At 29.7% G+C, this 15535-nt stretch overlaps 1 protein-coding gene across 4 annotated transcripts in view; it reads left to right on the top strand.

Moving 5' to 3' along the window:
- LOC102598110 (FRIGIDA-like protein 3) overlaps positions 1-4010 on the top strand; it is a 7890-nt gene extending 3880 nt beyond the window's left edge. For 3 of the 4 annotated variants that reach the window (XM_006360782.2, XM_015315017.1, XM_015315018.1), the window contains exons 2-4: positions 511-1578; positions 1802-1968; positions 3016-3754. In XM_006360782.2, coding sequence (XP_006360844.1) covers positions 519-1578; positions 1802-1968; positions 3016-3621 — 1833 coding nt within the window. In that variant the 5' untranslated portion in view covers positions 511-518 and the 3' untranslated portion in view covers positions 3622-3754. Of the gene's footprint in view, positions 1-510; positions 1579-1801; positions 1969-3015; positions 3755-3803 lie in introns of those variants that run through there. The other variant, XM_006360783.2, reaches the window with a different exon arrangement.
- Positions 4011-15535: the final 11525 nt, after the last annotated feature.

Below are 15535 nucleotides of genomic sequence, written 5' to 3' on the forward strand. Positions count from 1 at the left end.
CACCCCCCCCCCCCCCCCAAACCAAATATCACCAGGCTTCCAACTTGTTCACCCGATGGAAATGGTAAATTATGTGTGGGTTCTTAAATATATTCTTTACACTGTAAGAATCTAGGATTTCACTTCACTTCATGGTGTATAATAAATATCATCTTAATTCGCGTACTATTGCTATTGCACATGCCAAAAGGGCCTAATGACTATTTTGTTCTAGTTCTTCGAGTATATTGCCTATTATGTGTCAGGTCCTCCAAAAGTAGTGCATTTTTTAGAATCCAACAGAGGTGTAACGTCATTTTTTGAGTGTCTGAGCAATATAGCCTAATGATACTTCAGCCATTATTTCTTTTCTCTATTTTGGTTGCATGATGAGGATTCTTTCCTTTTGTTCTTCTTGGGATTGGGGTGGGGAGTTTGCATGATGGTGCCCAGATCTCGAGGAGATGTTTTATTGTATACTGAGTTTTGATTCATTTCTTTAATGCACTGTGTGATCTCCTGATATTGCAGATATTTGAATGACCATGGCTGAAACGGATCTTCAAATGATGATCAGTAACGTACCATCCCTTATTGAACAATTGGGGAAGGCATTAAATGATCTTGAATCTCATGAAAATGCCTCCGTAGATAAGGATTTAATCAAGGATATTATAGGACACTTCCGGAATCTTGAGGCTGCAGTAGTGAAAAAATCCTTGGAACTGGAAATTAGAGAGAAGGCCTTTAAGGAACAAGAATCTGATGCTCATCTGCAGATTGCTTCACGAGAGGCAGATATTGCTGCTAGGGAACAGAAGTTCTGGGATCACTTGCAAGAACTTAAAGATGCTGCGGTGTCTGCAATTGCTGCAGCACGGGGAGATCATCAAGTGGAATCTCCCGAGCATACAGATGCAGAGGACAGCAAAGACATTGAGGTAAGCAGCTCTCTTGGTATAACAAATGCACTTCATATTGGCTCAGAGGTAAAATCCTCAGGCAGTGCTGCTGAAAATGCTGATGGTGCTTCTGGCAAGGTCGAACCTCGACCAGAACTGACACAATTATGTGAGCAGATGGATGCAAAAGGGCTTCTGCATTATATTATAGGGAGTAAAAAGAAAATGACCTCAATTTCTGAGGAACTCTCTGTTGCCCTTGATGGTGCAACTGAACCAGGCCGTTTGGTACTGGCTTCTCTTGAGTTCTTCTACTCTAATGATGAATCTAACTCTCAAGATGAGAAAGGCAAAAATGCTATCCGTAGCTTGCGCCAAGCCTGCCTTGTTTGTATGGAAGCCATAGCCTCCTTGTTGGCAAAGGCTAAACCAGGTGCTGATCACCTTCTGTTCCCTGAAATTAAGCAGCAAGCCAAGGCCATTGCTGATGAATGGAAGCCTAAGTTGGCTACGGCAGGCACTGATGCTGCTAATCAAGCTTCATTGGAAACTGAGGCATTTTTGCAGCTCATTGCAACTTTTAGGATTGCTTCAGAGTTTGATGAAGAAGAGCTCTGCAAGCTTGTTCTTGCAGTGGCTCACAATAGGCAGGGACCTGAACTCTGCCGTTCTCTTGGCTTAGCACACAAAATGCCAGGTTGGTTTTTTTTAACTGACCTGATGCAATCTGGAGACAGATCATCTCTTTTGAGATGCTCTTTTCACTGGATGATCTTGGACCTTTATAGTATACTCTGCGAGGAATTGTTCAAATGAAACATCTAATAGCTGCTGCTTCTCAAAATTATGCAACCATCGTACTTCATTAGAAATGTATGCAACCGTTTATGGTGTTTAATAATATTATTATTTCTTTGCAGGTGTCATTGAAGCATTGATTCATAGTGAGAAGCAAATCGATGCTGCTCGTTTTATTCATTCTTATGAGCTGACTGAAAGATTTCCCCTTGTTCCGCTCCTGAAAGGCTATTTGAAGGACTTGAGACGAAACGCACAAGGAAAGGGAGGTAACTCGGGGAATGCAGAGGTACTGCTAGCCACATTAGTCCCTTGGTTGTTGTGCATTTGTTAAATTTGACCGTTTGGTAGCATAAATTTCTGTCAATAGAGTTGCATGCATGCACAGTTAACTTCCAATGATCGATAGATGAAGTCATTGATTATTACAAGTATTAATCCTCCTGTGTTTTATTATATGGATATGGAATATGCATACTCAAGGCTATTGTAGTCCTTAGAATACAAAAAAGTAATCTAATATTGAGAGTGAAGAAAATAATGGCCTTAAGTTACCATGAACATGATGTATATTACCTTTCATAATCTTTGGTTAATCAATGGAAATTTCATGAAATAAAACACTGAAATCCGCGTCTAAAAATATCTAAATAGTATCAAAATACATCTATTATGTTGGCCAAATCATCTATACAAAGAGATATTTTCTCCTTGCTCCAAAAAAAAGTTCAGGAATACAAAAGAAGACTTCTACATAGTTGTTACATTGATTTCATTGCTTCGGAACAGTTACCTATTTCTTTAATGCCAAATTATTCAAAAAATGTATGGAGTTGTTCTTAAGCAGATTTCCTTTTTTGTTGATAATCAAATAATCTGCCAGGACGAGTGGTGTACAGTTCGAAGCATGATGGATCTGCCCCTCTACCCCTAGGCAAACTTTCTTTTTTCACCCTATCTTCTTCTAACTCCTAACTCAGGATTGCCTCTGTCACTGTCCTAGGTAGTATGATAAAAATCGTACTGCTTATAAACAACACTGGCTTTAGATTATTGGCCTCTTTTCCTCTATTCTTATTGTAGCATTCATACTGCACATCATGTAAAGAAAACTATCTTTTGGTGCCTTCGTGTCGCCCACTTTATCTCTTATTTTGTGAACTTGTGAATAAGAATTCTTTCTGAGGTTCGACAATTAAATATCACCATGTCCAAGTTGTTACTTGTAATTTGTGAATCAGAAGCAAAAATAGAGGCAAAAAGCAAAAGGGGGGAGTGAGACAATTTTATCTCTTATTTTGCAAACTTGCTTACAAAATATAGTGCAAACACGCAGGAACTTGCAGCTGTAAAGGCAATAGTACAATGTATTCGAGATTACAAGCTTGAAGCAGAATATCCACTTGATCCACTGCTGAGAAGGGTTGCTCAGTTGGAGAAAGCCATTTCTAACGACAAAGACCGGTCTAATGATAAGAAAAGACCTTCTGGATCAGGTAAACACCAGCATTTCAAGAGACCTCGAGTAACTGGAGGAACGCATGGATCTATCAGACATCCTAACGTTCTTAGCATACAGCCCCAATCTGTTTTAATTGAGAGAGCAGCTGCTAATAACCCAAGCAGACTTGTCCCCTCTGTTCTTGTTGAGAGAGCAGCTCATCCAGGATTGCTCGATAAGTATGCTTATCTCAGTACATCTTATGATTATCAACCTCCAAGTCAAGCCACATATCCCCAGCAATCCTACGAGCAAAGATCATATTATTATCCAGCTGACGAGGGAATCGCTGCAAGTTCTTATACAGCTGCTCCCCTATCATCCAGTTATGCAAGTTATTCAGGCGGCATATTGCCAACAGCAGATGAGAGAATTAATGCAAGTTCTTATGGCAATTATGCAGGTAGCGGAACGCCAACAGCTTATCAACCCTACATGTAGACCGGTTAGTAATTATAGTTTGTAGTAGCAGATTTTTCTTGCAAAGACAGTAGTAGATGACTGTCCTGATTATTTGCTATCCATAATAATACTTTAAGCTTTACTAAGCGCCTATCGTTCGCTGGTATTTTCATTATCTGGTGATTCAACTGTTTATCTTAAGCTAGAAGCTCATTATGCAGGGAGAACCTGACCACAAGTTTAGTTATATATACCGTCATTGTAAAAAGTATTATCAGGTTACTCGAGATATTTACCCGGGTAAGTTTTTTTACAATGTGAAACTTGTAATGTCGAAAAAAATAAGATAGGCTACCTGCTATTAAATAGGTAAAGATAATGTGATGTTGTTAAGTTCTTAGAATAAATTGTGTTATTCTTGGTTGGAATGTTACCTTTTTAATTAATGTTGGATCAAAATGATGCATTTGTATAAAGCCATGGCCTTGCAATAAAATCAAATATGTACATATAGGAAAATTAAATAAGTACCTAACATTATGGTCCAAGATAACAAAGGATATTTATGATTCAGAAATAAATGTAAGGAAAATCATGATGGATAAGATTTTACGACCTTGATACATGTCCGGGTTCGAATCTTAGGAATGTAACAATCATGGTAGGGGACGTTTTTTCCTATAATGTGCATTATGCGATGCAAATCAATCAAGTGTATATATACTCGATTTTGAAACTATCATTTACGTTATACAAAGTGCTTCGAAACAACTTCAGACATTTACATGTCTGGATGTCAGATATTTTGTTTGAATTTCAATCATATGAAACTTCAGATATATAATATGTCTTATTTCAAAGTGGTGTAGATATGAAAAAAGATTAGAAAATTTGTTATAGGTTAAATGGGTATCTCCAAAATAAGGTACCTTGTACAATTTTGATGCGCGCCTCCAGATAAATTGGGACATAAAATGAATATCGAATATCAGGTGGAAAAAAAAGGCCATTGAATATGTTTGAAGACCGATTGGTCAAAAGAAAGATACAATTGGATATTATCTCTAAGTTCTTCAATGATATGAGACTATCACTTTCACATCCATCTGTTTTTATCAGTTTGAATAATGTGGTGATTGATACATCACAACATTTATTAAAACTTTGGTTAATTTGTAACTCTTGTTTTTGTTGTTTAAATTGTTTCTCAATAGTGGCTATCAAAGAATAGATTAAATAAATTCGGAAACTAAATAAAATATGTAACTTGATTATTACTATTGTTGGTCAAAATTTGAAATTTGACACTCAAAAGTACTTTTTTTAAGATATGTGTTCATATTACTTCATTAGTAAATATAAGAGGAACTATCAAAATTACGATTCTATTCTAAAAAAATGTACTCCTCGATCTTCCTTTGCTAGAAGATCTGCAATTATGTTTCGCAACTTACAATTATCTCAAGTCTTTTCATCAAGAACCTGCATTCATGAATTACAAAGCTATAAGAAAGTGGGCCATTGTAAAATATTTTTATCAAACGATTTTTCAAGAAGTTAATTATCACTTCAGCATAATTTTTTATGTAGAAATTATATTCATCTATGCTACCATCTAAACTATTCAAATTTTATTGGTTGAGAATTTGTTAAGCATGCTACTTCCGTCTCAATTTATATGATGTTATTTGACCTGACATAAAGTTTAAGAAAGAAAAGATTTTGAAATTTGAGGTTTAAAATAAGTCATATATTATTATGAATACAAATAATTTTCTCAAAGATAAAATAAATATTTTAAAGCTAAACTATTACAAAATATAAAAATATGTCTTTTTTTTTATCTGACTAAAAGAATGTTTGTCAAAAAAAATTGAAACGAATAGAGTAATTTCAATTCATTTTCAGAAGTTTAAACTCAAATTTGTGACTAAAATATGAAAATCATAACCATCCCATTACAATCCATATCAATCTCGTTCGTCTACCATGTCAATTCCTATAATATGCATAATAATCGTACTACTACATTACAAGTAAAGACCAAGCTAGAGTTTTGTTCACATGTTCGATTGAATTCAATAGTTTTTTTTTATATTTTTATATTTATTTTAAATTATATATATAAGTTATTATTAATAAAAAATTTAAACTATTAAAATACAAAATTTATATAATTCAATTTCTGACACGTCTTTTCATGGTCATTCTCTTCTTCAGAAAGACAGCAAATATTTTTGTTGCTGTTAAAAAAAAATGCAGGCTTTAAATAAAATTCATATATGTCTATATAGGGGCCTATTAAAAGTAGTACTTTTTTTAATTTTTACAGACTACTTTTTGCCTTTTCCGTTAATAACTCGATTTTCACAAAAGGATTCTCTGAAATATTTATATCACTTTTTTCTTCCCTCTGAAAACAAAAGAGCGGATCTTTGCATAAAATATTTTGAGTTAATAGGCGTTTGGCCATGCGATACCATATCACGATATGGTGTCGTGAGATGGAATCAGCGTTTGGACATGCGATTTTACGCTGATTCCGTCTCATGATTCCATATCATGAGAGGTGATACCATATTCTCCAAAAACCATGATATGGAATCACCATGTGATTCCATATCATGATTTGAGATATTTTAATACAATAATTGATCCATGAGTTTATATTTTGTTAAAACAACCTCACATTTATATCTACTAACTATTTGTTTCATATGTAAATAAAATTTATAATCACATCATTACTTTTTAAAATTTATTATTCTCACCAATATAAAATTTATTATTACTTTAAATTTGGGGAATATAAATGATAAAATAGAAATTCATTTGGTGAATATAATAAGAACGAAGGGAGTAATACTTTTTTGATTTTTCATAATAAAAAAAACGTCTTAATCTTATGACTAAGCATAATATTGATAAAAGACAATTTTCATTGGCGGTGCCGCACTTTCTTAATCTTAGTATTCGCAAAATGTTCGTTCACATGACTGAAGAATATCAAGTCCAATTGATTGAGGACTTGGGAAAATTTGATCAATTAGTTATTAATATTTAGTCAAGTGGACTAGTTATAATTTTTTTGATTAAATTTTATTAGAAGTGTTTTTGACTCAAACTTGTGGTAACTTTTTAAAATTTCGTTATTCAATAATATTTAACTATTGATTTTTCTTGTACATAGTTAGAAGTCAGTGATGTTTGTTAATTTTTATCTTAGTGTATTTAACTTCTAAGTTAATATTTCTCACTAATATATGTTTTTTTTTATACTTTATAGGTTATTTGTAAGAGTAGTTGAGAGATATGAGCATATCAAGTACAATTTATGTTCAATTTTTAGATGAAACAATTACTTAAGTGAAGGACAAATAACTTTGTAATAATTTATTATGCGATTTTATAATTTTTGTTTATTTGATAAGATTGAATAAACAATTGGGGCTATTTTAATAGTTTTACAACTTATGAGATTTTTATGTTTATGAGAAAATATACAACACAAAAATTTCATATCGCATGTCCAAACAAACCTTCAATTTCATCTCATGATACTATTTCATGATTCCATATCATGATACCATATCACATGGCCAAACGGGCCCTTAGTAAAATTTCAAGAAGGATCGCATTTCAAATAGCATGTGGTGATGCATGTAGATATTTATTTTAAAATAAATACTACTTTCTTTGTTTTAATTTGTTTGTCTATTTTTTATTTTTTTATTTTTTTGTAATTTTTTAATTTTAACTTTTTATATGACATATTTATCACTATAAGATTAAAATAATATCGGAAGAGGTGATTAGATAGGACATTATGCAACTTTATATTATTGAGGAACTCTAGATATGAAGAAGAGGAGGTCGCGTATTAGTAAAAGGTTGGTAGGGGTAGCATCAGTGGCATAGCTACGTTTTGTAACAAGAGGTTCAAAATCTGAAGAAATAAACACATGAACTAATCGAAGGAGGTTCAACATCTACTACATATATGTATAAAAAATTAACCATGTATAAACAGTAATATTTTCCGCCGTGGGGGGTTCGGATGAACCCCTGAATAATGTATGTTGGCTCTGCCCTTGGGTAGCATGCTTTCTTGTTTTGTGTAGGTTTAGGCTTGTTAGTGTCTGTCATAGTACTAACTAGTTTTGGTCATATGTTATTTATTGTATTTAGATTATCACTGTTGTTATTGTTATATTTCGTAGACTTAACAATTAACACTACTATGCTTTTTTCATTGTTTTTCTTCTTCTTTTTACTTGAGTTTGATGCGCTTGAACCCACAGAGTTTTTCGAAAACAATCTTAAAGGTAAAATCTGCATACACTCTATCCTTTCCAAATCCTACATAGTGGGATTTCATTGAATAATTATATATCTTTAATTTAAAACCCTAAAATTTAAAAATTCTTCTCACTTTCTAAAAGTTAAACCAAATAAAAGTAAAATAAATAAAGAAATCATTAATTATTTTTAGGACTCAAATTCATAATCTATGTATATAGGTTGTATAGGTGACATTAATTGCTAGAATTAATCATGTATCACATGATGTTCAGATCATTGCTGGTTTTTTTCTCCTCTCTATTTACCTCTAGAAACCTTTAGGTATTGTTAGATTTTGTCAAGAAGATAGTTATTCCTCCATTAAAATTAAATGTATATTTACCAGTGTGGGGTTTCGATACAATCAGAGGTCTTGAATTCGAGTCTTGAGTATAGAGAAAATATTGTTGGGAGCGCCATCCCTGAATGGATCCTGCAGTGCACGATCTAAATTTAATCAGAGTTTTAACGTGGACTCCGAAAATTGAATGGAAAACCAAAAAAAATGTATATTTGGACATAAAAAATTGTTATTATTATTATTCCTCGTATCAAGAATAACTCCTAACTATTTTTGTTATAATATTAATTAAAGTGAAAGCAACGTCAATGTAAATTGTGATGGAAAAAATGAGGATTCTTTCATGAAACTTTTGAGAAGTAAGAAAATTATATTTGAAATGTTGTTGTTATAAATAAATTTATCAGATATAAATATAAATTTGAGTAATTGAATTTTAATATAAATTTGAAATTATGTGAGATGAAGTTAGAAGTTTTGTTGGGACATACAATTTAGATTTTTATATTGTATTTTTTGCTCATAAATAAAAAAAATTCCTAAATTGTGAAAATTATCAACATTATTCCAATTATTTTTATACAATCTTACCAAATAAGTAAAAGTTTATCAGTAACTACACCACCATGTTCATTCTCGGTAAAATAATGATATTACATTCTCAAATTAAATTTTTTGGAGAATTGAGATCTCATTCCATTATTTGAAATCACGAGATGAAATCGTATGTCCAAACAAAGTGTTGTTTGGCTCCAATATTCCCAACTATATTTATGAAAAATTTGGGAAATAGTTTGATCATATAACTTGTCACTATTTGACAAATATATCAAGTTCTCAAATACTAGAAAAATTAGTATTCAGGCCAAATTTTAGTATTTGAGAAACTTTTATATTTAATAAAAACACCTAACATTTACAATTTTGGACTGAATTTCAGTCCTAGTTCATTGTACAAACTTTATACAGTTAATATACATTTTAACTATTCGGATTTACTTTCAATTAAAAGTGAAATAGTAATTTTTTATATATAAATCAATGGTATTTTTTTTTTTCAAATTCATATTAATCGTATTCGTTGTCATGATTTTTCACGAAACATATTCATTATAAACTGTTAATACAAACTTATAAATATTTTTAATAACTTTTAGATATTGTGTATATATATTATATTCTTTTAATAAGTCGAATATTTTTTCAAAATTTTTAGCCAAACGTATAATAAAACTTCACCCAAAAATAAATCGCTAAATATCGAAAATTGAAAAGAAAAAAAAAAGTGTGAAAGGGACTTGACTAGATGTATACGAATTGCTTAGGCCAGAAGGTTGTCCCGACATTATCTCTGCCCCCACACGCACGGCACCTACCCCCCACCCCACCCCCACCCCAAAATTCTATTTTATTTATTTATTTATTTATTTTATTATTTTATTTGTATGTTTTTTTTTATTTCAATTTATGTTATGGTGTTAGGAGTGTAAAAGTCAGTAATATTTTTTGTCTTTTGAATAACAGTACTACCTCCCTCCATCCCATTTTTTACTTTTAATTTATAAACATATAAATATTTAAAACTTATTTTAAATTATAGATTTTAATTTTTTCCCTTTTTAAAAAGAATATTATATCAAGTAAAATGAAATAAAAAGGTACTGATTAATTATTGTGACGTATTCTTCCCATTTTAAATTATTTATTCGAAATTCTCTTGCACGATATTTGAGAAAATAGTACTCATTTTAATTTATAATAAGTGATTTTTATTCAAAATATATATGGTGTTACAGTAAATGAAGAAACCGTTGATTTTTTATTCTTATTCTTATTCAAAATATAATGTGTTACATAATTTCAAATATAAAATTCATCATATGACTTTTTTTTAAATTGTTTTTGAATTATATCCAAAACTAAGTATACATTTTCCGCTTTAGTCGGCTAAAAACCATATTTTTATATTCAATAACATTTACTTATTAAAATATTCATTTTACTCTTAATTAAATAATTAATAGTAATACAATCATTTATAACTTATTTCATATCATAAATTTTTAAAAACTTCACTTTTTTTATAAAAAAATACGTATCAAGTCATACAATATCAGAGACAGAAGAATTACTATTTGTCTCTCTATTTACCAACTTGGGTTGTGGTGCAGTGGTGAGACTGCTTCACCCTTAACCAAACAACTCCGAGTCAAGCCTTGGGTATGGAGAGAATTATATTAAAAACATCACCTCCAAATAAATCCTACAATGTGCGATCCAAATTTAGTCGAGTCTCCAATATAGATTCCGAATAATCTATCTCTCCATTTTTTTCTTCCTAAGCTAAAAGTACTGTGAAAAGGGAGTGGCTCAAGGATTAATGCCTTCTTTTTTCACATCTTACATTTCACATTCACACAGTTCTATTCTGTTCTCATTTACTATATGGAATTTTAGCTCCCCAACACCCTACACCCCTAATAAATACTACTACTTGTCATTTCTACCTTATCTATTTTTCTTTGTGTTTAGATTGGTCCCCATAATTTACACTTCTTTTTGTCAATTTTGTCACAATCAAGAGAATTATATAATGAGCTTTTACTTCCCTAGTTAACTATAGGGATTGATACATTTGACCCCTATATTGTATATTTATTTGGCACAAAGTTCAATCATAAGGGGTCATTTGATAATGTGTTCGAATGTGATTTATGTCAATATTAAATTAAGAAGAATATACGTAGATTTTATTCTTATCTTTGTAGAGTAGAGAAGTTTTTTTAAATAACTCTCGAGTCAATAGTTCAATCCATTAATTGATAAGTGTTCCCTTAATACTTTACGATCGTTTTTGATAGACATCATTTTATGAGCAAAAGTGATATTTTTGGTGTGGATCCAACCTAATCGGGTCTTAAAGGGACTATCACTAATCGGATGTAAAACTAAAATACACAAGTGTTATATTATTATTCATCTTAAACCAACTTATATGATATATTTTTCTTTTAATCTATGCAAAATGGAATTATATTTTTGTATTTTAAAATAATTTAATTTTAAACTCTCATTTTCGCTTAGTGAAATGATTCATAATGACACAAATATTTATGACTTGTTTTGAACCACAAGTTTCAATTTTTCTTTTTCAAACTTTATATCAAATTATTGTGCATCATATATAAATTGAAATGAAACGAGTATATATCATGAACCAAATTGAACCTACGACATGACACTCATCATTTAGTTGCTATATGTTAAGTTAATCAAAATTGATAACAATAAAGAACATATAAACTCAATAAGATTGTCAAGGAATATACTTCAAATTTTTGAATACAATAACAGGACAATATACCTTTTGATTTCATACATCGAATTAAGACAAACAAATCGAAACAGATAGAGTACTTAATCTAGGATTTGTTTTCCTCTTGGTGGTTCTTGTTTGAGGAAGTATTTTGTAACTTTCAATATCTTTAGAGACCTTAATGTCAAGGTGAGAAATCTCAAGGGTTTAAAGTACAAATTATATGATCTAAATAATAGTAATACTATTTAATTTACAAACCTTAAAAGTGTTGTAAGGAAAAGATAAAGAATCTATCTATATGTCAATAGTAACAGAAACAGAATCCACATGTATATAGCCTATCCAATCAAACTTCAATATCTTGTTGTACATTTTACTATATTATTGTAATCTTGACCAAAGACCATGTGACCATAACAACCCCCACGCCACCCCTCCATCCCCTATCCCCTAGTTTTGAAAATGACTAGAAAATAGATTGGTTTTCAAAAGATTTCTAATTGAAAAAAACATTAAAAAAAATTATATATGTTAGTGAGGATTTATATGATTAAACACAAATTAGTTTGAAGTTGAGTTATAGTAATTATAATAATATTGACGTGAGGGGTCAAAGATGACTATATTTCTGAAAGTAAACTTTAAGCGAATATGAAGCGTATGAATACACGATATTCTTTCGAATGAAATTATTAATTGTTGAGTTATGAATTTTGTTGAAACATATCTCACACTTCAACCAAAGAACATAATAATTGATACTAACAACTATAACATGTAAGGTTCTTGCAATTTTCAATAAAGCAAAGATGTTATACTATCAAATCTTTGGGGATTAGATGTTTTTATGATTTTTGTGACTAATTCACCATTTTCTTCTCAAAAGTTTATTATTCCTCTTTACTATTATTAAGAATGTGAATTCTTTTAAAGGATTTAGTTACTTATAAATATATTATCATGTAAAAAAAAATTAAAATTAAGAATGCAATTTATTAAGTTATAGCAAATTATTAATTACTTTATTCTTTAAATTACAACAAACTATTCATTTATTCTAGGTTATCAATAGATATTTACCATATGTATGTTATTAATTACTTTATTATTTAAATTAAGTTATAGCAAATTATTAATTACTTTATTCTTTAAATTACAACAAACTATTCATTTATTCTAGGTTATCAATAGATATTTACCATATGTTACATCTTTTAAGTGATCAAATCGTGAGAGGATTTTGCATTAGGGTATATCCTAGTGATTTAATAAAGTATACTATAAGGTTTCAGGTTTAAATTTCAACAGTAATAAAAATATTTGTTTTTTCTCATCTAATTAAATTTTGATAGACATAATTACTCGATATCTATATAAATAGAAAATAGAGATATACCTCAACAAATTAGTCAAAATACACAAAAACTAGTATAAGAAATTAGTCGAAATACACAAAAACTAGTATAAAAAATTAGTCAAAATACACTAAAGCTAACCTAAGAAATTAGTTAAATGCACAAAAGGTAACATAAAAAATTAGTCAAAATACACAAAGTTATCATTGATACACAAAATCTAAATCTTAATAAGTTGATTTGCAATCACATAAATATCTAACAATTATTTTAAAATATAATATTTTCAAAGATCTTCATTATTTTCTTAAATATTATATCAAGTCAAACAGTCTCACATAAAATGAAACAGAAAAAACACCTCAGACAAAATTAGTCAAAATACACGAAAATTATCATTAATGCACAAAATCTAAACCCTTAATAAAATAATTTTCAACCACATAAACATCTAACAATTATTTAAAAACACAAATTTTAAAAGTCTTTAATTTTTTTTCTCAATTATCGTATTAAGTCAAACAAAAAAAATATCTCAAATAAAATTAGTCAAGATACACAAAAACTATCCATAATACACAAAATCTAAACCCTTTTTACCAAAAGGCAATAAAGTAAAGAAAGAACCTTCTTACAACCCAAATAACCCCAAATCCCAAAAAAACAAAACCACTTTTCATAGTATACCATATGATAGACATTTGACAATACTTTAGTCACTCAAATAGCTACAACTCTGTCTCAATACTCTGCTCCCTCTCTTACATTGCAACCCAAACACACCCTAAAAAACATCCACAAAAAACCAAACCACAAAATTCTCCCTATTTATCTCTTCTTTATTACTCCATTCTACACATTACCTTTTCTTAAATTTGAAAAAAAAAATCTTGATTTTTTTTCTAGAGATGGGGTTTGTAGTTGAAATGTGTTGCAACTCAAGATTGGTTTTTTTGTATAGGAAAAAGAAGTTGAGGAACATTTTCTTGAAATTGAGAAGTGAATTCTTGAATCAAAAGAAGAACAAGAAGAGTAACAACAAGTTGAGTTTTCATTATGATCCTTTAAGTTATGCACTTAACTTTGATAATGGTAACTTTGGTTTTTTTTGTTAGTAATATTATTCATTACTTACGCCCCCCCTCCCCCCAAAAAAAAAAATTTATAAGAATTTTGATGTTTTTAGATGGTTAGGTGCTAACTAGTTTGATTTTTCTTTAGTTAGCTTTGAAAATGATGTAAGGAGGACTAATGACAAGTTAAGGAAGTGTTTTGTATATTATTTTTGTTTAATTTTAGTTTAATCAACTTAATCGTAGATTAATGTTTATTACTTTTTATAAGTATTTTAAGAATTTTGATGTTTTTAGATGATTAGCTTGATGCCAAGTTTAATTCTTATAGATTCAAAATGTTGTAAGGAGGTTTAATGACAAGTTTATGAAGTGTTTTGTATATTATTTTTTTGTCTATTTCTATTTGTTTTATTCTGTTAATGTCTATATGTAGTTTAATTTCAAGTTATAATGCTAAATTTATCTTTATTTGAAAATTTTCAAGAATTTTGATGTTTTTAGTTGTCTAGTCTAGTTTGATGACAAAGTTTCATTACTCTTCATCTCTAGTTAGATTCAAATTGTTGTAGTTAGGAGGGTTATTGACGAGTTAAGGAATTGTTTTTGATTAAAATATATTTAATTTCTAGTTTAACTTCTAAGTTTTAATGCTAGATTAATCTTTATTAAATTGTCACATGAGTTGGATATGTGAAGAGAAAAAATCCATGCATTAGCGGCATCTTTGCATGATTAATTAATTTATGATATTTTGTCAAAAATTGTGATGTTTTAATGACAAGTTAATGAAGTGCTTCGTATATTTTTTGAATTCTATTTCTAGTTTAATTTTAACTTAGTGGTAGATTAATTATTAGTACCTTTTTTGTCACTTGAGTTAGATATGTGAAGAAAAAGAAATCCATGTACACTAATAGTAAAACTATTGTTAATCTTATTTAATTATGGAATATTAAAAAACTCATGTTCATTTTAGGCTATTTAGTGACATATTAGTAATGAATTTCATAGTTTTTTTTTATATTAATATTCTCTTATAAAAGGACAACATTTTCCGTTTTCACTTCAGAAATTGAGGAACTTTGACTAACTATTAGATGAAACCATTTTATTTGTGTACCTTTTAAAAAAATATAATATACATTTGGAATGTTTCTAAGAAAATGATATTTTCCTTGTGGAATCAGTTAAAAGAATCTAATCATTTTTTGAATTATTTGCGACCTTAAAAATAATTATTTTACTTGATTAATTGAAATTAAATAATCACCGATCTTGCAATATCAGTGCAATACACCCTTACAATATTGCTAAGTTTAGAGTGTTTTCAAAACTTCTCATGACTTTTTATTAAGAGTAACATGCTTCTACACGGGTTTGAGTCCACTTGCTATGTCATTTAACATATTGATGTGTACCTAATTTAAGTTAGTCAAGTGGATGAGTGTTCTTAAGGCTGTCAATAGTTTGGGAACATAATTGATAATTTATATCAAGTTCATGGGTGTTTTCATTAGTTCTCTCTAAAAAAAATAACTTCGATAACATAATGATGGTTCAC

The sequence above is a fragment of the Solanum tuberosum genome, unplaced genomic scaffold (genome assembly GCF_000226075.1).
Source record: "Solanum tuberosum cultivar DM 1-3 516 R44 unplaced genomic scaffold, SolTub_3.0 scf00330, whole genome shotgun sequence".
Classification (NCBI taxonomy): domain Eukaryota; kingdom Viridiplantae; phylum Streptophyta; class Magnoliopsida; order Solanales; family Solanaceae; genus Solanum; species Solanum tuberosum.